Genomic DNA, 23,318 nt, shown 5'->3' on the forward strand with positions numbered 1-23,318 from the left:
TGTGAGTACTCACGCCAATAGATATATAGCTTTTTGTGAAGAAACACTTCATTATCTAACAAGCCACCAACACTGCATTATCTGCATCTTGCATTCATTCAAGTTATTTGCCACACGGTAACTTAGTAACATTGTTAAAAGTGAGCTCTACCTGCAGGTGCCTGGAACTTCACCTCGCCCAGTTCCCATACAACCTATAGCAGAGGTCGCGCAGCCTAACTTTGGTAAGATTTTTTGTCCTTTTGTAAGCATACATGCTACGAGGAAGACTCTTCCATTGGCAAGGCAAATTATATTATAAAACAACATAGTAAAAAAATATCATGAAAAATCTGGTGTGACATGATGTATACACGTTCCACTATCCTTCATCTTACATTCTCCTGTGCCTTCTTCTGTCCTTCTTTCTCCCTAATCCTTCCTCCTCTTCCCCTCCCCGCCCTCCAGAATGCGGGCAGCCGAAGATCCCGACCTTCCGCGTGGTTGGCGGCGACGAGTCCCGAAGAGGCCAGTGGCCCTGGGTCGCAGCCGTCTGGTTGCACGGACCCAAGAAGACGGTGTTCTGGTGCGGAGGATCTCTCATCTCAAAGCAGTACGTCCTCACCGCCGCTCACTGCACCAAGGACACGCGGGGAAAGACGTGAGTTGAGGGTCTCTTGTGGGGAAATCTCAAAGGGGTTTCCAGTATGAAGAGACTTGTTGTTGCTGTGTTCAAGTGGATTTGCGTGTCTCGCTCCTGTGCCCAAGTTTGTTACTGTCCCATGTTGTGCTATGGTTATGTATCCCTGCCTTTCTCTTGTTTTACCACACCACAACATGAATCCTTCGGGGTCCTTTAATACATTGCTTAGTATTATTATTAATTTAAACAGCAATAAAATATAGTCATTATAATAAAAGGGAAGCACGATAATACGGTCCAGTAAATTATATGTATATTTTGGTGGGAATATCCTCTAGGTATTCCCATGTGAGTTTATTACTTGAAAAGTGATTAGCTCACTGTAGCCACGGACAAAAATCGTGCCGTGAATGAAGCTTCGATATCCTCCATCGTAAAACAACCAAGCACATTATTTGAGTGTTCGAGACGGAATTCGAAGCTTGTTTTGACAAGACCTTCCGGCTTTGACTGTACCTGTTATTCATTACATTCCTTCACACATTGCTGCCTTTTTGGATTACAGATTTGATGCCCAGCAGTTCAGCGTGCGTCTTGGAGACCACAACATCTTCAGTGAGAGTGATGACTTCATTTCCAACCCCCAGACATACAGGTAAAGAAATCATCACCGCAGTTGTTACCTGGGTGTCACTCAGTCCCATGCAAATCTTATTATTGAGATTCCAAAATACTTTCACGTTTTAGTAATATTATTTATCGACAGATAGGAGTAACTTAGTTATACTTGTTTATTTTTGTTATAGCATGATGTAAATTGACTATTTTGAAAATCCCTTTTTATTGCATTAGATTGTTTCAGTCCAAAATGAAAGATGTCTTTATAGATATATGATCGAACTTACAATATCATGAACATGGGCAATAGACACTCAAAACCCAATTAACAATTTATACAAAAATACTTTAACGAAGGCGATTTAACAGGGAAACTAAAATACAAATAGGATTAAAAAGTCCGGCTTTTCATCATATATTGGGGACCTTAAACTGTTCTGATTTAGCCTGTAATTACACAGGTGTAGGCAAGGTTTGGGTTAGGGTTAGGGTTTAAGTTAGGGCAAAGATTAGGAATAGGGTATGAGCAGGTTTCCGGTGAAGTTTGATCTAGAATTAGAGCTCACATCCGACTTGGAAGTGTTAGGTTTGGGTTAAGGAGAGGGTTAGGCAAGGGAAGGCAAGGCAAAGCAAGGTAAATTAAGGTACATTAATGCAAAGCAGAGTAGGGTTAGGCAAGGCAAAGCTAGCTAAGATAAACGAAGTGCAGCAGACTAGGCAAGACAAGAACAGTTCGCCCCCTCTCCACGTCATCCCATCTCCTCTCCCCAGGGTCCAGTCCATCCGCCCTCACCCAGAATTCATCTCGCACGGCTTCTACAACGACGTGGCGCTCCTGAAGCTCGACCGGCCCGTCGACTTCACGGAATACATCCTGCCCGTGTGCCTCCCGTCGACGGACATGGCGCGGCAGTCCTTAGACCACATGGTCGGCCAGACGCCCTCGGTCATCGGCTGGGGCTCCACCGCCTACGGTATGTGGAGCCTGCGGGTTCACGCGGGAACACTGCTCGTTTGTTGGTTGGGTTCCTTTTGAAGATTGAGTGAGTGTGAGTGTGAGTGTGAGTGTGAGTGTGAGTGTGAGTGTGAGTGTGAGTGTGAGTGTGAGTGTGAGTGTGAGTGTGAGTGTGAGTGTGTGTGTGTGTGTGTGTGTGTGTGTGTGTGTGTGTGTGTGTGTGTGTGTGTGTGTGTGTGTGTGTGTGTGTGTGTGTGTGTGTGAGTGTGTGTGTGTGCGTGCGTGCGTGCGTGTGTGCGTGCGTGCGTGCGCGCGCGCATGTGTGCGTGCATGTGCATTTATCCTTTTTCTTTGAAGGAAATGGATGAGGAAAACATTTGTAAGAATCAACTGGAGCTAGGTGGTCTACTGTTACATTTATTTATGTAATTGATAGGATAGAGAAACCTCTCATGTACTAAAATACTAAGAGTGTTAAGAAGCATACACTGGTTAGGTTGAGGAGACTACATGATTATGTCAAAGAGAGATCTGTCACATCAGCCTATGCAACATAACATTTTAACCACAATTACAAATAATGACAAACTCTTTTCCGTGCGTAAATATATTTTTTAAATCATCACACAAAATCCTTTGAGAACAAATAAAAGAACTATAACCTTGTTTTCCCTTTTCCCCGTGCAGGTGGCCACGAGAGTGCCGTGTTGCGCGAAGTCCAGGTCCCCGTCTGGAAAAACAGCGACTGTAACGCCGCCTACACGCAGCCCATCACTGAAGTCTTCATCTGCGCGGGCTTCACGGAGGGAGGGCGAGATGCCTGCCAGGTAAGGGCGTTTGCCAAAGAGGTCTCGTGTTTTATATGTTTTTGGTTTGCTTGTTTCTTAGTTCATGTGAGTATAATATGGATATTCTTTTGTGTGTGATTTACATATTTCATTTTATTCTTCGTTGTCATGTTGAATGTCTAGCATTCTGCGAATCCCAAGTTTGCTCGCATTTTGGTCATATTCAGAAACTGAATGTATCACAATCTTTGGTATTTACTGTGAAGTGTAAAAATTATTTTTTTAAATCCTCATATTCTTGAACAGGGTGACAGCGGTGGCCCTCTGCAGCTCTACATCAATGGGAATTGGATTCAAATTGGCATCGTTTCGTTTGCCATTCGTTGCGCCGAACCGGGCCATCCGGGCGTCTACACAAGACTTACTGAATTCTTGCCCTGGATACACTCGAACATGATATAAGGGTACTGCTATGCTGTGCAAGGCAGATCACTGTGATACCAGTATGTAGAAATGAACAGACCTTTTAGTCAACATTTGCAGCAAGACTAACATTGCTATGTTCACAAGCAATCTGGTCTGGAACTACTTCTTTGTAATAAGTTTAAGATATGCCTGTTGTTGTAGTGTTTACACATGAACAAACATGTTATTTATTTGTTTTTGTTAGTATAAAGATTATACAGATAACAAGAAATAAGGTTTTTCAATTGCTCTAGTTTTAATATTGTTGTGACTCATATTTCTGGAGGCACTTTTATAAACAATTGTCTTTAGAAACCTGTTCGTAATAATTAACTGATTATAGTTCGCATTCGCAATCATATATTTTACACTGTATTGTGCATTTTCATCAGAATAATTCCATTCAGTTCATATTATATCACTCATTGGTCATTGCTGTGTTGCACATGTTATTAACTAATTACTCGCTGCAGCGATAGCCTAGTTACGATCTCTTTTCCCCTCACTTGCAATGCCTGTAAAAGTTATAGTTATAATACCTGCTTCTCTTGAAGATGACAGTTTTCTTACAAAAATAACATTCTGCTGGACAGATCCATCTTTTTGTAAATGTATGTAAATATGTTACCTCATTAAAGAATAAATGCCATATGACTTCTCATCTTCACTTATTTCATCCCCCTGAAGAACTGTAGCTTGAATGACTCACAGGCATGTATGGTGTGCAAGACTAAAGAAAATAAATTCTCTTACAAGGGATGATTACTTATTGGTAGTGGTGATGCTTGGCAATTCTCTTAACATCCACTATGTGACCCATGCACCACAGGCTACAAAGTGTAAAATTATTATAAAGTATGAGATGATCACATAGTTCCAAGACTGCATCTAGTAAGAAGACAAAAAATGGGGGATATATTGCCTAATGAATATGTAAATAAAATCATATTTTCGGTAAATTTATAATTGCATGTATGTAGATGTATCAAGAAGTATGAATAGTAAAAATAAGATGATATACCAGAAAGTAACTGATATATACTAGTATGGTGTGTGGAGGAGGATGAGATCTATACGCTTTGGCTTGATAAAATATGCCATGGAGCTTTGGAATTACTACCTCACACTCACATTTCTTTCACAAAAACATCCCCTTGATTTAAATTTGGTTGGACAGTTCAATACCTTGTCTGCTGTAACATTCAGAAGCAGCTGAGGGAAGATAATCTACAAAATACACAACTTGAATTGCAACATGGTAATTGGGTACTCCATGACAATATAGCTATCTATAGACCAAAATAATTACAGTTTCTTGCCCCCATACTTACCATATTTAATTTCCTGGCAATGAAGTTCAAACTGAAGAGTTGCCATGTCGACATTACAAAAGGCTTTACACACAAAGAACAGTACGTCTGGAAGCACATTAGTAGTCAGATTTAACTTTGAGCTTCCTTTTGTTTTTGGCTATAGTCTCAGTCTTTCTGACTACTCTACAGAAGTTTTATAGAATAACTATCTTCACTTTAGCCTTAAAATACCTTCAGATTTAAATAATAAACCGTTTCAGCTTTGGATTTCTTGCTGCTCCCTGCATGCCAATCTTCAGAAAGAGCAAAAAATTTACACATTTTAAGTAAAATAGTATCTGATTAGCTACTCAATTCAGATATTCCTTAACACTACATACAAACAGAATGATTCTCAAGTATGAAAACCAATAAACGTTTTTTAGTAGCCCAACACTTGGCAAAATCATACAAGAGTTTAATTAAATATTTGCAATTCAGTATTAACCTATTACACTTTATCAATCAATCTATTCACTTTCCTTTATTCAACAGATAAAATGTTTTCATTTTCTGATTTCATGAATGAAAATGCTTCCTAATAGAGAAGAAGCAAATACTTGCACTCCACACACGTACTGGATACTGACAGTTCCAGAATGCTTACCACTGTAGAAAAGCTATGAATGACGATGATGAAGATATAACCAAAACCAGTCAAATCCATATCTTGCACTTTGAAGATATTCATTTTCATACATACCTTTTCTACATTTGTTGCCATGAACACAGTTCACATTTACCATTGTCTTAACAACTGTAACTAGGGCATATTATTCCAAATCTGATATACAATCTGATATATAAAACAATATCTTTTGCCTATGTTACAAACAAAATATTTCTAAAAGGATCAATGATTTCACCAGAGACATTATAATATTCAAATTTTTTGCTCCTACAGGAATTTCTAGTTTTTCAAATACAGATTGACTCTCTCTTCCTGTGACCTCCTTTTGAAAAAAAAAAAAAAAATTAATAATGCAACTAGAGTGACCAGTTTCCACTAATTTCAATGAAATAGGTAGGTGGCCTCTACAAAACCTTCCAATTGTTTCTGTTCTGAACACATCTCATCCGGTTATTGTCAGCTCCCTTCTTAGCCTCTTGCCATCATTTTATGTCTTTCCCTTTGACCTTTGTCAATCTTGGCATCCACTGTTAATTTCTTTGCCTATCTAAAAGGTTTAATTTTGGCCAAGTACCCTGTCTAGTTTCCCAAAAGCTTTTCAATGTTATTGATATCATCAATTTTGGTGTTCTCTCATCTTGAAACTCCAGTCACTGGTCTTTCCATACTTCTTTGAACCACTGCTAGCTTTTCCTCATCTTTGTCAACCGCTTCAGTTTTTGCTCCATATGTCATAGATGACAGAATGCCTACATTCATTATTTTGCTTTTTCAGGCAAATAGATGTTTCATAAAATTTATGTATTTTTCACCCATATGTAATTCACAAATTTGTTTGTTTCCATCCTTGTTCTCTGATTAAGTAACTTTCCAAGTTATTTGTATTCCCTCACTCCATCCTCCAATAACCAATACTTATTTAAATTCCATATCTATCCTAATTCTGTTTTATTTTCAAACTATCTTTCTTGCCTTCCTCGTTCAAAGATATTCCCATTCTTCAAGTTTTTCCCTTTTATTGGCTAAGATGATTGTATCATCCACAAATTTAAAAGTTACTATTCCATGGTTGAATTTAGCTTGTCTAAAGATTTATTCAAGAAGCCATGAGTAGAAATGATGATTGTCTCCCTATCTAAAACTTTTATATTTCTATTTCATTACTCAAATAATCCACTTGTACTTGCACACTAACTTCTCTGCATGCTTCCTTGATATAATTGCCATGTGTGTTTTGTATGCCTGGAGATTTTAAGGACTCTAAATACTGCTTCATGCTTGATGGAATCAAACACCTCATAGTCCACGAATGCCATGCAGTAGTATTCTATAATTTTTCTTTCTAAAAGTGATGTGTATTGTTGAATAACCTGTCTTGGACACTGCTTGCTCTGGAAGTTGTCCTTCACCTAATGTGTTTGATATTTTATATTTAACTACCTTCATAAACAATTTACATAGACATAGTCTATCAGTCTGTAGCTGGCTGGGCCTGTCTCCCTTTTTAAATATCAATAGTATTCTTCCACTTCTCAGTTACACATTCCTTTTTAGTTACCTTGTTTAATTACTTCCCTCTTTGAACAGTTGGCACCCCTCCTACTTGTGCTAAATCTATTAGAATTGCAACCTCTTCAGGTGCTTTTCCATTTCTTATTTTTTATTGCTCTTTCTAATCCTGATCTCATTAGTGGTGGCACTTGCTCTTCTGTGTCATACTGATATTTCTAACAAATTCAGAAGATGAACTGTATCTTCTTCTATTCAGAGCTTTGTATATTCATCATAGTCTGGAAATAACCTCTGGACCTAGTAGTTCTGTTTCCACTACTCCTTGACATCACCATAATGCTGTTGATCTTGTATTGTTGCACTTACTGTCTTAAGTCTTACTTATGTCTGTTTGTGAGAAAACATCACACCAGCAATCCAGAACAATTTTACTTCCAATGTCTATATCTTCACCAACCTGTGACCTCCCTTCCTCATCCTTCTTTGTGAATCTAACAGTTCAAAACCAACTGAAGTTATCCAGCGAATATCATACTATTTCAGTATTTTCAAAAATGGGGTCTTCATTTCATAATACTTGTGAATAGATCAAAATATGAAATAGTACACATCTGAAGTGTATGTTTTGGGATGTAGACATTAAACAACAAAAACAATAACAATAGTAATAATAAATAAAAGTAATAGTAATAATAAATACTAACAATAACAACAACATGATGATGGATGATGATGATGATAACAACAACAATAACAACAACAATGATGATGATGATGATGATGATGATGATAACAACAACAATAACAACAATGATGATGATGATGATGATGATGATGATAACAACAACAACAATAACAACAATGATGATGATGATGATGATGATGATGATGATGATGATGATGATGATGATGATGATGATGATGATGATGATGATGATGATGATGATAACAACAACAATGATAGTATGAATAACAAACTAACAAAAACAAAAGCAACAAAATTAACAATGAATGACGATGATGACAATGAGCACGAGGATGAGGGTGATGACAAGGACATTCCATCAAATAATTACAATAATAATATCAACAATTCATTCTCAAACAACAGGAAAGGATACACAAAAAGTTGACGTTGCTGGACTATTTATTTGTGAAACGTGATTGTGATCCATTGAGGGTTTACAAAATGGCATGTAGATTTTGTACCTTTGGAGGCTGACTGGGCACATGCAGCAATAGTTCCATTAACTAAACACAGCAACTTAGCCTACCGATCTGAAGGGGTTTGGGCTAGAGCTTGGTCACCATATTCACCTCTTTTAAATTCACTGTCATACTTCAACCTTCATAACTTCAATAATAAAGCTTTATTCTTTATATGTACATTGCCACCTGGCATAATATGAGAAAAATGAAAGGTTTCTAATAATGCCGCACCACCAATCAAAATCAAATAGGCTTCCTAAAAGTCCTATTCGTACTAGCACTTAAATCTACAATTCAGACTTTTCGACTTTCAGACTTTTACTCTTGAATTTTATACAGCACAAGCCAGCCCTCTCCCTTTTCAGTTCGTACATGTAAAATAAATCACTGAATTATGTAAACCAGGCCAAATCAGATATATATATAGTTATATACCATATGGAGACAGCAAAGAATGCTTATTTGATAGATAATGACACACAATACCTAATCTAACAAATTCCCTTTTGGTTAAATTACTTTTTTTTATTATATATTTTTTTCAGACATCCCTAATAGTAGTCAAAAATGGTACTATTAAATATAAATGTAAATTGTAAATACTAACTAAACCAAAAATATAAGACTGAATTTACAATAACTCATACTTTCAAACTGTTTAGCCACTTGTACACTCCGCACCACCAATTACACATAAGCTATTCAAAACCTAAAATTAAAACTTCTGTAAACCTAAATCTATAGCAGCCATTGTGAAATAACTTAAGGAATACTATCATAATGAAAAAAGGGGAGAAAAAAAGGGGGAAAATGTGTTTATATATGGATACTTGTACAATAATTACTTGACGGTAATAACCTGTTCAGAGACCAGTAAATTTGATTCGTTGGTGGAAACCAGGTAAAGTTGTGCATGAACAAAAAACATAAATGTTTAAAACACTAAACGATTATGCAACCTTCAAAGCTCTCCTATTATAGTTAAAAAGAGCATAAACCGTAAACATGTTAAAATACAAAGAGATCACGAGGAGAAAAAAATGTTTTCATCACAAGACCCGTTTGTGTGATTAATCTCACCTCTTGATTGCCCGTCTCAGTTCAACTTCCCAATTATTTTGTTTCTCATTTGCCGTCCATTCACAAGCAAGAGTTCAAGAAGTGAGGGTTCGTCCAAAACTCGAGCAATTCACCGGTATTGCACAACGTTACCCAAGTCCCTCTTCCTTTCCTTTCCTTTCGTCTTCCAACTCCTTTATCATAGTTGTAACTTGTTCTTACTTCTTATTTATTGAATTCTCTCTAATTATATTCTTTTTTTTAATTTAAAGACCCTATTACCAGCTTGACTCGACATATGACTCGGCCGTGACTCAGGGTGAAAGCTGACTGCTCTGAGCACAAGCCAGCATCTTAACTTAAGGGGGAGGAGGGGGGCAGGTACTTGTGAAAAAAGCCGTTCCGAGATCTGGATTACTTCTCCAGGATGTGACGGAAGTGACCCTGAAAGAAGGGGAAAACAAGATTATTGTTCAATTATCACAAGATAAACGATTATCAGAGTAAAATATGGAAAATTAAAGTATTTTCTGGAGTTTATGGCTATGCCCAATCTTGGGGATACAAACAAATGTAATGAAAAAATAAATACAAAATAGGAAACAAACTATTCCCAGCTCAGAAGATTTCTTAAACTCCACTTGCAAACAGTGTAACCTTAACCATTTCATTTCACCCCTAATGATTCATCAATAACACATCAAAACATTATTAATCACTAAGCAAAGACAAATCAGACCAAAACATTATAAAACAACTGGCCTACACCAACAGGGAAAGCCCCTCTACTCAATCCCCTTAATTAGGAACAAAAAAAGGTTATGCAATACCTCAAATCCTATTAATTTCAAATCTGTGATAACAGATACTCAATTATCAAAATGCCAGCAGCAGGAGACACACAGTCAATGCAAAATGCAGATGTGAGTATGTGACAAAAAAGTAAACAAAACACAGCCAGTCAGGAAAAGCATCGGCAAAATATCAGATCATAATCTTTGCTTTGGAGTATTTTCGCTGAGCAATGAAAAAGAGAGGGGGGGGGGGATGCAACTCACCGGTTCTCCCTGCAGACAGCGAGCACAGACAGTGCGGTTCACCTGCATTGCATGGAGGTTGGGCGACACCCCATCAATCGGGTCACAATTAATAGGGTACATAACAGCATGATTTCCTCTACGACCTAACATCTGAGGAGAAAGGATGCATTATAAAATATGTAGATGATTAGGAGATATCAACCCTGTAAATAATAAAATATATCTGTAAGCAAAACTATACTGAAAAAATTATGATATACAAGAAAGGTATAGCCCTCAAATTGAAAAAAAGTGAGAATTAGATCACATAAACATCTGTACATGTATTGGACTATTCTACAAAAGCTATTTTTCTAAAGACAAACTTAGATATGAACAAACTGTCAGAATTGGAAATTAATAATTAACTGTGTGGGCCACTACTGAACAGCAAATAAAAATGAAATATAGAATACCTCAGGAGTCCTTAATAAATACTTTAAAAGGCAAAATTATTCCACATCTTGTAACACAGACCTGAGAGCCAATTCGGTTCTGTTGCACACGCGCTTGTAGAACATCAACATCAACTACTACCCTCGGCTGCATCAGAGGTCGTTTCTGAAAAACAAGAATTCTATAAACACTAAATTCCCTCACCCCTTTTTCTTCTACAATAACAACAACAGCAACAACAAATACAGTATACAAAGGTCCAGAATACTACTGCCTATCAACACCTGCCATTTACTGGCCATGGGTGCCTGCATTCCATGTTTAGTTTTGGTTTACATCAACTCTTATTTTTTCCCTCTATCCTGTTATAGGCTTTTTTTTTATATGAACACTTGTGAAAACAATATCATGTATAAAGTTATGGAATGTAAGTTCACACAGTTCAAATCCAAAATTGTGAGAAGATCCATTTACCAGAACTTCCCACCAGAATTCTCCTTTTCTACTGATTAAGAATAATGCTGTTTCAGTTCATGAAAATTGTTTACTAAAACAGTAAAGTATAATTACAGTTCCTGATGTATAAACACCACAAAGCATAAAAATGGAAATGCATCAATGAATTTGAAAAACTTTATGGCCTCTAGTCTTACATCCCAGAACACCACTTAAAGGAATTTAAATTACTTTCCAGAATACAACTACTTACTCTAACATTAAGAGAATACGTGTAAATTTTGTATGTAAAGTACTAAACACTAAAATCTGCATGTATATAGACCCACTATAACAAATGTTATCAACAGAAATTTTAACCACAAAGGAATTATCAATAACTGTTTGGAATTGGAGTGCATCAAGCAATACTGTGGTGCTTTGGCAAAGACAATCAAATGCATCATACTTTCTTCCAGAAGAGAGGTTGTGGTGGTACTGAGTGACCCAATCGGTCTACCGGCCTCATCTTGCCAGAGGATGTTTTGATCTGCTGACACTGCTCAAGCACAAGGCACAGAGGCCATTACATCTCGTGATGCCTAGATCAAGATATTCTGATAAGTGACTTGGTTTACCTTGGTGCAGATTATAATTTCTAATGCAAGGGCGCAAACAGTGTAACTTCAACCATTTCATTTCTATTAATATCACTAGCTATTAATAACATAAATGTAATGTTCTCTATCCTATTCTGGATAACCAGGAAATAATCTATCACACAACCCTTATTCTTGCAAATGTTTACTAAACACCTGTGTGTCCACCAATGGTGAAACACCAATAAATCTGCCAGAAATTGAAAAAGTTCTATCACAGATCACACAGACTTGATAGTGAAGTGCTTAAAACACAGGCTGTAAAATTACAAGGAAATGATCCTGCTGTCAAAGACACTGGGTTTTTTTTTTAAGAGTTTGAGTTGAAAGAGATGCTTCATCAGATCAGATCATCAGCTGTATAGAAGAGGGTAGTGGCCATTGTGCTTTTCAAATTGCCAGATCCAAAACTGGGTCACAATATAATGCCTACTCACAGACTCTGATTAATGTTCTATTTGCATTGTGTTAGGTGATCATACTTTCAATCATAACCAAACTGCAAAATATATTTATTTTCATTGAAAAATGACAATTATTGATTCAGTATACTTCATCCCTTTCATCGGAGTTGGCTGTAGCAATTTGCTGTAAACAATAACGGTAATTTTGAAAAGTTAAAATAACAGACAATAAGTTACCTGAGAAATATCCGAATAACTTTTCTAATGAACACCATCAACAAGTAAATAGTAAATAGAATCACTAGATCAACTAATTCTTAGTCCTTTTCATCTTTATATTATCTATAGCACACCACAAATAAAGACCTCTATTTTACCAATCACAACCAAGCATATGGTACATTTCAACCTGCCAATCAAAATGTGTGCTTCATGTTGCTCAGGCTGTTTGCCAAAATGTCATTTATGAAACGTATGTTATCATTTGTCAACCTATTGAAACATATACTTTTTCCTTGTGACTGAGAGATTTAATAGAAAATGGATGCAGTCAAGCAGTCACTATCCTAAATATCTATGGACCTGTGGCTGAGGAGGAGGAGGAGGAGGAGGAGGAGGAGGAGGAGGAGGAGGAGGAGGAGGAGGAGGAGGAGGAGGAGGAGGAGGAGGAGGAGGAGGAGGAGGAGGAGGAGGAGGAGGAGGAGGAGGAGGAGGAGGAGGAGGAGGAGGAGGAGGAGGAGGAGGAGGAGGAGGAGGAGGAGGAGGAGGAGGAGGAGGAGGAGGAGGAGGAGGAGGAGGAGGAGGAGGAGGAGGAGGAGGAGGAGGAGGAGGAGGAGGAGGAGGAGGAGGAGGAGGAGGAGGAGGAGGAGGAGGAGGAGGAGGAGGAGGAGCTCATAACAAATGACTTATTACCAGACAATTACCAGTGCATGGGGTAAATGCTACAAAGCGACCTCTGAGGCTAAGTCCTTATTACCTCCCTAACCCTGGGACTGGCACCACCTCTAAATGCCCATCCAATCACCGCATTATCGACGTTTGAAATACAGATACATTATGATAACCGTACCTTTTTAAGAGTGACAATGACTGGTCGTAACTTTATGCCCTACATGCACAAAGACCGTTTAAGCAGGGTTACTAGGCAGGCAAGTTATTCAGCACGAGGGAAGGGAAGGCTCAACTTCACCTCCATATGGCATCTGTCACAATTTTTTTTCTTCATTTCTTGTGTTTTCCTCTCCATGCTCAGATTACTTCATGTCAGTGGGTGTAGTCTATTCCCCTCTTTATGACAGTGTCCTTAAATTTACATAACTCCTCCCTTAGAGGAGTTATGTAAAACTGTACTGTATATGAATTAGGAAATATTCAGAATACCTTCACATGACCGATCATGACAATATTAGCATCGATGAATTCCTCTCACTCTCTACTACCCAAATAAATGGAAATTATGCTGCGGAAACCTCTCAATACCCACAACCTTGGCCTCAATAGCAGAGGAGGGCATGAATGGTACCAGGGAAATTATAGGTAAATAACAAATAATATACAGAGAATTGGTCAATATATTCGTCAAATGCAACCTCCCCATAGGGGCCTGCTGCCCCCCAACCCCCATCCTGGACAACAAAGGATTCACCACACATGAACAGCAAGAATAGAGCAACAAATAGACTGAGCTGCCGTGAATACCGACAGGGGCTGGGAGCAGCAGGCCTCCAGGAGGGCGATAGCAGAGGGCACAGTCCCCTTGCATTAGACAATATAGTGACTTATTCTGCGTATATCATTCTCATAGTATCAAATTTCAATGACATCATTCATATTTTACCTTGCAATTTCCCTGGTACCTTTCATGCCCTCCCCAGGTATTGGAGCCAAGAATGTAGAGGTTTGGATGTTCCACAACATAATTCCTATAAATTTGTGTACTTGGAGGGGAGAGGAATCCATCCATACAATAATTGCCGTGATCAGTTATGCAAAGGTATCCTAAACAATTACTTATGAATCTAGAGATCTGGTAATTTCACAATTCAGTCAAAAACTGCAAACAAAGAAGATATATTTCATAATAAAAGACAATTCCTCAAGTACTATATTATACTTCATCTAACCAACCAAAAAATTAACTTCATCTCACTTAATCTTTGAGTAATAAGAAGCTCAAAGTATTCAAAAGTGACACCAACACAGGATACTGTTAATGATATTATCTTTACCGACTACAGAGCTTTTGGAAATCTTATTGGTGACTTGTCATCAGATAAATTACTAATCTCAGTTCTAACCTGACCTTGCCATAGTACAGATGTTACTATGATTACTGAAGTCTCTTTCAAGTACTTTATAACATGAATTACTATATCACTTGTACTCCCAAGGAAATATCACTAATGAAAGTACCTTAGCAGAAGATTTCATCATCTGATTCCACACAAAGTTTACTTTTTTACACTGTGATGTTCTTCGAGGGGACCATCACCCTAATTTTTTGTCTTTCTTCTCTGTTATGTTAAAATTACACTGAATTCATGTCCTCATAGAATACACTTGAATCAACATCTGGCAACTCTCTGGCATATATAAGATCTCACCAAGCTGTGGCGACTGCTATTCATGTCTGTAGAGTCGTACTATGTCCAATCACTTGATGTAAATATTCAAACCACCACATATTTGTTCTTTGTTTTGTTTTTTACTTTGCTTTTAACTTTGCAAATACTTGCACAATTGTCTTCATTCATCTTGCACTTAGTAGAGTAGGAAGTATACCATTTTTGGTACTGTGGAGACTATTTTTTTTACATATTCTGAATAACCATGAAACAGAATTTTTCTTTCTTGAAAATTCAAACTCAAGTACTGAAACTAATAAAAGGAATTAAAAAAAAAAAAAAAAAAAAAAATCACAGATACAACTAGTAGACAATAAATGAAGGATATCACTGAATTTTTCATCGACTTTCATCGTTCATTATGAGGAGTTAGCCCGACAATATGGTATGCCAAATAAGAAAAATTGCAAATCTATTTTTTATTTCAGTTATCTCTTTGTCAAATGAAACCAAACTCAAGGTATATAATTTCTAAAATGATACCAACCAGAAAAAATAAATACTATTAAGGACACCCAGATTTGACAGTGACGGTCCCTTTAACCTCATCCAGACAGGTCACATGTACACATATCATAACAAACCACTTTGTCTGCAGGGTACGGCTCTATGCACGGCAATGCGCCAGAGTGCGAAGTTCCACTGCATGTAGGAGACTACCACGCCCAGCGTCTGAACGTTGCCAGAGTTTAAGGCACTGGGAGATTTCTAGTAACCGGCCCCATTGGGTTAAGTATATCAACCCTTTAAAACAAAAATATGAACTTCCCAACTCCACTGTACTCTTACCTTGACCTACAAACACATATAAGATGGCATTTATACCAAGGTTCATCAAAGAACCCAATATACTATTGCAGCAACTTACGTGACACAATCATCAAATTACATATTACTTTTAAAATAATAAAATTTCCACTTTTCACCGAAACATTAATTTCGAGAAGCACCTTTAACCTCTTCACCACGGGTCACATCTCTAGACATCTAGAGGCGGTGATTTGGCTTGATGTACTTAAAGTCGGCACGTTGCCATTGATCGCCAGAGCTTAAATTTTTTTTTTAGTTTTCTTCACCTGTCACCAAGGGATTAAATTCTATCGTTTAACCAAATTTCAATATTTTTCCTCCCAAACTAAACTGAGCCACAAGCCAGGGATAACACACAGTCAGCCGCACAAAAAATTAGAAGCACAAAGAGAAGACACATTTATCTCATTGTGAGCGCATGGCTGCGGCATACACAATTTTCTTAGCTGTAACCCTAATTATGATAGACTATAGCTTTCGTAATATGAACGATATGTTGTTGTTCTTTATCGGAGATAATATCAGTGAAAGTAACGGTAGCCTAACTTTTCACCAAGTCCCTATTACTTCAGCCACTCCCTGGGCTCTACAAACATTATATATGAAACAAAACCTTCCTAGCCTGAGGTCTTAGTCCCTAAACCCCCACTCTATCCCCATATTTCCTTCTCAGTGCTCTGCCCCCGGACCCCAATTGACCACCATGGATATACTCTCTTTGGCTGTCATTACATTAACAGCAATGTAATGCGATATCTTTTGACTATTTTTCCAGGAGTTCAGGTAGTGTGTGCAATGTTGGATTCTCAATCTCTGCTGTAAAAAGTTGCTGACTCCCCCCAACCCCCCCAAGGAAAAAAAAAAAATCCTCCACAAATTCACAGCAGGAAAGAGCATCAGACAGACTCAGCATCAGGCACTCCCACTCCCACTTGTGAGTTGTGCATTAATGTAAATATAGTCACTCCAAGTTTTCTTAATTTATGACACTCATTTTTTTTTTGTATCAGAGTAGTTTTTCCCATCTTTACGATAATTTCATTAGATTTTCTGTTACTGTATACCATCATGTTACATACTGCACTGTTTTCTTATTGTCAACCAGCGAATGAAATACCGTGAATGGAAGAGTCTTTATAAGTATGTTACGGAGAGCGCCACATCCTACAGTGACGATGTCTTAGAACCAGGCTATCTTACGTCTCTCTTGGCAACATTAGTCATATCATATTCTGCTACTCTATCATTACAGGCAGAGTTTACCTTTAACTGAATGGATATGTGACACAAACTGCACCTTACATAAATACAGTATTTGTTACCATGAACGCCACACCCTCCTGAGACGAAGTCCCAAAACCAGTATCATGCGAACCCAAAATCCAAACCTAACTTTCCTACCTTCTATTCATTCCCTAGGCAGGGGGGGGAAGCCCCCTTGTACCCCCCTTTTATGACACTTCATGCCTACTTAAACTGTGCGTCACTCTCGGTAACATTAATCATAATTGCTTCCTCTTAGAAAAACTGACACACCACTTAACGACTTGTTCCCCACTAAGAGATGTCTTTTCCTACTCTTTCTTATTTGTCATGTTAGGTTTCAAGCATCTTTCTACCCTGTAGCAGTGCAGACTATCCTATGGCGATGACTGTCCCCCCTAAGAAGAAATCAGGCATCTGTGAGGCCCTCTGCACCGGCCCAGGCCTCCCAGCCCTCGCTGCCCTCGCGCCCGAAAGGCCACAAGGTCATGCCATTGTCCCGCGTGTCGTGGGCTCGAGTCGGGAGGTTTCAGGTCGGATAATTCCGCTTTCCCGCTCCACTTCTGCGAAATCACTGTTGCTGAGCACTTCTCTACCGAGAGAGCGTCCCGCAGCGCCACTCCCTCCGAGGACGAGCGAGGCTTTGCAAGGGAGCCCTTTGTGTCGATTGCACATTGCGGCCGACATGTCGCGGGACGGGAGCCCAGCCTCGCACCCTCCGAAACTCTCGAAATACGCCTTCCCAACACGAAAGTTCGCCGAGGACAAGTGCTCTGCCTCGAGTCCTTACCGCTCGTCTATCATCCGCATCGAATTCGCACTTTCTTTTGTGAGAACCGGAGGTGGAAAAGCACGCGGCGTCGTCCAGCTTCATGGCGCCGCCGGGACCAAAACAAACAACGGTTCCAACAATATTTTAATTAAGGAAAAAAGAGGATAGGTTATAATTTCCCGTTAAATGCCAGAAATAACATTTCCAGATATAATTTATCATAAAAGATAATAATACTTTTCTTCACATTAATTTCTTATTGGCTGAGGGGTTTATTAGGCTATGTTTAGCCTTTAAAATTTATGTAACTTAAATTGCAAGTCCATAAAGTAAATAATGATAGCCCCTATACAGCCACATAATGAATATAATATCTTATTTCTATTATTTTCTGATCGATAGATTTCACAAATACCTTCTAAATTTCAAATACACGGTTTATGTACATACTTTAAAAGACTTCAATGTATGTACTTGACGTGCAACTTACGCGCACGCAAGGAAGCGTCTGAAGTGGATCCAGATTTCTTTTATTTTTTATTTCGACAGGGAAAGTAACCTTCTTCGAGATTTTTTCAAACGTTCCGAGAAAATTAGAATATCAGATTTCTATCACTTAATATTACAAAACATCAGATGTAGTCAGAAATGTCAAAGGAGGAGAGCGTAAAGTGACCTTAAAGTTATCTTGGCTATGGCATCGAATTACTATTTTCTGTCAAAAATATGAATAATAATTGCAATTTTTTTGTTCATCTTATATAAGGAAATGTATATTAGGCTATAATTCTTTATCCAAAGGGAGTAAATCATTACAATCAATGTAAATTAGAAATACGCATCATCATGGAATTCATGCCTTGAAAAATGTCGAGGGACTGTGATGGCAACACTCGTAATAATGATAATGCTAGACATAATAATGTGCAAATTAATCACAATGGTAATGATGACCCATTTAAAACTATGAGGATAGTTATTAGCACCACCATAACGGTAATGGTGATGGTGATAATAGCAAGATGATGAGAGTTATACTTATCATCGTCATATAATTATTATCATTATTGCTATTATCACTATTATTATTATTACCATTATTTGCTGTTATCATAACCATTATTATTCTCATTATCGTTATCATCATCATTATCATTATCATTATTATCATTATTGTTATTATCATTATTATTATTATTATTATTATTATTATCATTATTATTATTATTTTAATTATTATTATTATCATCATTATTATCATTGTTATTATTATTGCCATTATTATGATCATTGTTATTATTATTATTATTATTATTATTATTATTATTATTATTATTTTCATCATCATCATCATTATTATTTTCATCATTATCACTACTATTATTATGATTATGATTATTGTTATTGTTATTATCATTATTATCACTATTATTACTACTATCATCATTATTATCATTATTATTACGTTTGTTACTATTATTGTTATCAATATTATCATTTTGATCATTATTGTTATCATTATCATTATTACTTTAATAATAGTAATAATTATTATTATTATTATTATTATTATTATCATTATTATTGTTATTATTATTGTTGTTATTGTTATCATTATTATTATTATTATTATTGTTATCATTATTATTATTATTATTATTATTATTATTATTATTATTATCATTATTATTTTTTTATCATTATTATCATTATTATCAATATCATTAATATTATTACTTTTATTATTGTTATCATTTTCCTTCTTCTAATTATTATCATTATCATTATTACTAATATTTTTTTTATTATCATTATTATTATTATCATTACTATTATTATTATTGTTATCGTTATTATTATTGTTATTATTATTATTATTATCATTATTGTTATTATTACTATTATTGTTATTATTATTATCACATCATCATCATCATCAGCAGCATTATTATAATCATTATTATTATTGTTATTGTTAATAATAATAATAATAATAATAATAATAATAATAGCATTATCATTATTACTATTATCATCATTAATATCATTATTATAATTGCAACAATCATTACCTTCATTTTCATTATCCTCATCATTATCTTAACTACTATCATTATGCCATTACCAGTATCATAAATACCATTACCATTATCACTATCGCCATTACCAATATCATAATTACTATTACCATTATCACTATCGCCATCATCATTATCAATTATGGTTAACATCATCATGCTCATCATTATTATTACTAAGAACTCATCCTTCGCCACCGGCTTTGAGCATTTAACAGGGAAATTTCGAAAGCAATTGGAGGACCTCGAACGCGGTCATTTTTCCTGGGTCTTAGCCGGCTAGAAACAGTCGTCAAGATAGGTATTATTGACGCAAAGGGTTCTTAGCCTACGTACACACAGCGCGGTTGGACGGATTGATAAAGCACGTGATGTTTTGTTGGGGGTCAACTAGTTAGGGATGATAATGATGATGCTAGTGACAGTGATAATGGTAATTATAAGGATAGTGATGATGATATATGTAATGATGAGGATAATGATTATAATGATGATGGTGATGATGATGAATATAATGATGACGATGATGATGATGATGATAGTAATAATAACAATAATGATGATGATGATGATGATGATGATGATGTATGATAATAATAAAAATAATAGTGATGATAATAATAACAATGATAATAATGATAATATAAACGATGATAAAAATAATAATAGTAATAATAATAATAATGATAATGATAATAATAGTAATAATAATAATAATATTAATAATAATAACAACAACAACAATAGTAATAACAATAATGATGATAACTTTGATAATGATAATAAGAATAATGGTGATGATAATGATATTAATAATAATAATAAGAATAATGATAATAATAACGATAATAATAATAATAATAATAGAACAATGATGATAATAATAATGATAACAATTATAATAATATTAATAACAATAATAATAATAATAATGATAATATTAATAATAGTAATAATAGAAATGATAATAATAATGATTTATTATGATGATAATAAATGCAATAATAAAAACGATTATAGTAATAATAATCATAATGATGATGATAATTATGATAATGGTAATGGTAATAATAACAATAATGAAAATATTAATAACAATAATACTACTAATACTACTAATACTACTAATAATAATGATAATAATAACAACAACAACAACAACAATAATAATAATAATGATAATATCAGTAATAATGATAATGATAAAAAAAATAGTAATGATAATAATGATAATAGTAATATGATAAAATATAATGATAATGATAAAGATTATAATCATGATGATTATAATAATAATAACAATAACAGCAATGGTAGCAGTAATAATGAGTGATAATAATGGTAATGATAATATTAGTAGCAATAATAATAACTACGCTTATAGCAATCATAACATTAACAGTAACATTATTTAAAGTAAATAAGGCATCAAAAGTGTCGACTCATTCTCGAGTGCAGGTTTCGAAATGCAAATGACTCCACAAGTTCTGAAACGTGTAAAATGAGTTTAAACATTGAATCTGCAAAGAACCCACATGTGTGTGTGTGTGTGTGCATCTTATCTACATGTCTCATGAACGAGATGTATTTTTATTCACCAGATGACTGCTTCAGTGTTGCCTCATTTGACTATTCCACAAATCCATTTTTAGTCTTAGTTATCCGTGTTGCATAGCCACACATGCAATATGATATTTCAACATTAATCCTGCCATTTGGTAATTTTTATTCACCTCGTCTTCCAAGCCTCTCTGAAAATATGTCTCTGAACACCTGGATGTGTGACTCAGAACGCTCATGTCTTTCATAGACTTGATATCAATGCATTTTAGTCCTTACATACTTACAAAACCTTCATTTTAGAAGTTCTCATATGATTTTTCATCATTATGCGATATAATACCTTGATTTGTGATGTCTTTTTTTGTGATTTTTCGTCATGAGGAGACGTGATGTTCCAGCGCGACTTTTCCGTTATGTTAAGGCAAGGCGTGAAGCTCAGCAATCATGATCAAATTCTGATGATCCCATTTCAGGTTTGTCATCAGCTGGATCGCCTTGGTTGCGTCTGCATCTTCTCAGCTTCGGTGAAATTACGTGACTTGAGTAAAGCACGAGTTTAGTCGACGATTTTTGGCAAATTCTCGATTCCTAAAGCTGCAGGCGTCATGCCTTGGCTGCTCGTTCATGTAAGGAAAACGAACGGCGCATTGTCATTTACATTGCAATTAATCACTTGCTTCACACGGAGTTTCTGTCAAGGATTTGCATCTTACATAGCTTTTCAATAATCTTGAAAAAAACGAGCGATTTAGTCTTTCATTCAAATAATTGCGTGTCTCGTCATCGTACATAGAAAGCTTAACATTTGTTTTCATATATCATGGACTAACGAGGACTTGTTTTTTACAAGGGAAGGTTGAGAACTGGGGACAAAAATATGTTGATTAAAGGGAGGTTATATCCGTTATTAACAACATGGACATGATCCATTGAGAAATCCTTCAAAAACTATTCAATATTGTCATTCTTCGTGAACTAGAGACTTTTATGATTAACGGAATTACTCCTTTCCACTGATTCGCTTTCGTCACGGCAGGAACACTTGCGCCATGATAAGAAAGACCCGCTTGCCGCAACTTGACATGGTTTGAGACTGTTCATGCTTATGCTCGCCCGTCAATGATACACTGACACGTCCATGTCTATCGCCATCATACGCTTTGTGCAGGTTGTTCCCCTGGGTGCTTATTTGTTATCACTGAATTGTTCTCTGAATCGCCGCTTATAATTCTGAAACACACTAACAGGCCTTCATTCATGTGGCCTTTTGTTTATCCTGTCGGTTCACCTTGTCACACACTCGCACATGGTTATATATGCGTGTGATATGCAGTATATATGAGTGTGTGTGTGTTTATATATGTATATATACATATATGTTTAAATATGTATGTATATATGTGTTTATACATACATACATACATATATACATATATATATATATATATGTGTGTGTGTGTGTGTGTGTGTGTGTGTGTGTGTGTGTGTGTGTGTGTGTACACACACATCTCTCTCTCTCTCTCTCTCTCTCTATATATATATATATATATATATATATATAGAGAGAGAGAGAGAGAGAGAGAGAATAATACTTACATGGCCACATTATCAAGAAGCAAAATGTAAAGATGTTGGAAAATAAAAAATCCCAAGATGTGTATTTTCGCAAAAAAAAGAACAAATATTTATGAAACCACATTTTTCCTCAATGCTTTCAATGCAGCCCCTACTAACCTCTGCCTTTCTTCCCAACCAATGTAAGAATTCATTGATATAAACAGAGCACAGGTCATGTGACGTATGTGAAAGTGTGAAAGGGTGACGTCGGGTTGACTGGCCTCTAGGATTCGCCGGAAAGTCAGGAGGAACACGTTTCCATTTTTTTTGGTGTGTTATCTCGTCTAATCCGTTCTGATGTATGTATAAAAAATCCTTCTGCTTTTGCCTATCTCCGTGTATATATCTTATTAATTTATAAACCAAGAAGGAAGAGATATTGTCTTTTTTTTTAGATATCGCATTGT

General features: G+C 36.0%; 2 protein-coding genes across 5 annotated transcripts in view; one reads left to right on the top strand and one right to left on the bottom strand.

The window, feature by feature from the left end:
• LOC125030791 (proclotting enzyme-like) overlaps window positions 1-4,107 on the top strand; it is a 6,397-nt gene extending 2,290 nt beyond the window's left edge. Inside the window, exons 2-8 of the mRNA XM_047621088.1 lie at window position 1; window positions 158-224; window positions 448-640; window positions 1,188-1,277; window positions 2,012-2,214; window positions 2,883-3,022; window positions 3,290-4,107. The exon at window position 1 is cut by the window's left edge and continues 87 nt beyond it. Coding sequence (XP_047477044.1) covers window position 1; window positions 158-224; window positions 448-640; window positions 1,188-1,277; window positions 2,012-2,214; window positions 2,883-3,022; window positions 3,290-3,445 — 850 coding nt within the window. The 3' untranslated portion in view covers window positions 3,446-4,107. The remainder of the gene's footprint in view (window positions 2-157; window positions 225-447; window positions 641-1,187; window positions 1,278-2,011; window positions 2,215-2,882; window positions 3,023-3,289) is intronic.
• A 3,965-nt stretch (window positions 4,108-8,072) lies between these two features.
• LOC125030660 lies at window positions 8,073-17,778 on the bottom strand. Of its 4 annotated transcripts, XM_047620845.1 has the most exons (5): window positions 17,672-17,761; window positions 11,591-11,723; window positions 10,768-10,851; window positions 10,270-10,401; window positions 8,073-9,655 (listed from the first exon to the last, which is right to left on the bottom strand). In XM_047620845.1, exons 2-5 carry the CDS (start codon window positions 11,648-11,650, stop codon window positions 9,626-9,628), a joined length of 306 nt encoding a protein of 101 aa, XP_047476801.1. In that variant the 5' UTR covers window positions 11,651-11,723; window positions 17,672-17,761; the 3' UTR covers window positions 8,073-9,625. The 4 variants fall into 4 exon arrangements, with proteins under 4 accessions (XP_047476801.1, XP_047476800.1, XP_047476802.1 ...); XM_047620844.1 differs by lacking the exon at window positions 11,591-11,723 and having other exon boundaries at window positions 17,672-17,778; XM_047620846.1 differs by lacking the exons at window positions 11,591-11,723; window positions 17,672-17,761 and adding an exon at window positions 14,788-14,826.
• Window positions 17,779-23,318: the final 5,540 nt, after the last annotated feature.

This window comes from Penaeus chinensis, chromosome 11 (genome assembly GCF_019202785.1).
Source record: "Penaeus chinensis breed Huanghai No. 1 chromosome 11, ASM1920278v2, whole genome shotgun sequence".
Taxonomy (NCBI): Eukaryota; Metazoa; Arthropoda; class Malacostraca; order Decapoda; family Penaeidae; genus Penaeus; species Penaeus chinensis.

Coding starts and splice junctions, on each gene's coding strand:
- LOC125030660 (XM_047620844.1), bottom strand. CDS start 17,755: ATGAAGCTGGACGACGCCGCGTGCTTTTCCACCTCCGGTTCTCACAAA. Junction 10,852..17,671: donor ATGCGGATGATAGACGAGCG/GTAAGGACTCGA, acceptor CTTGTTTTTCAG/AAACGACCTCTGATGCAGCC. Junction 10,402..10,767: donor AGAACCGAATTGGCTCTCAG/GTCTGTGTTACA, acceptor CTTTCTCCTCAG/ATGTTAGGTCGTAGAGGAAA.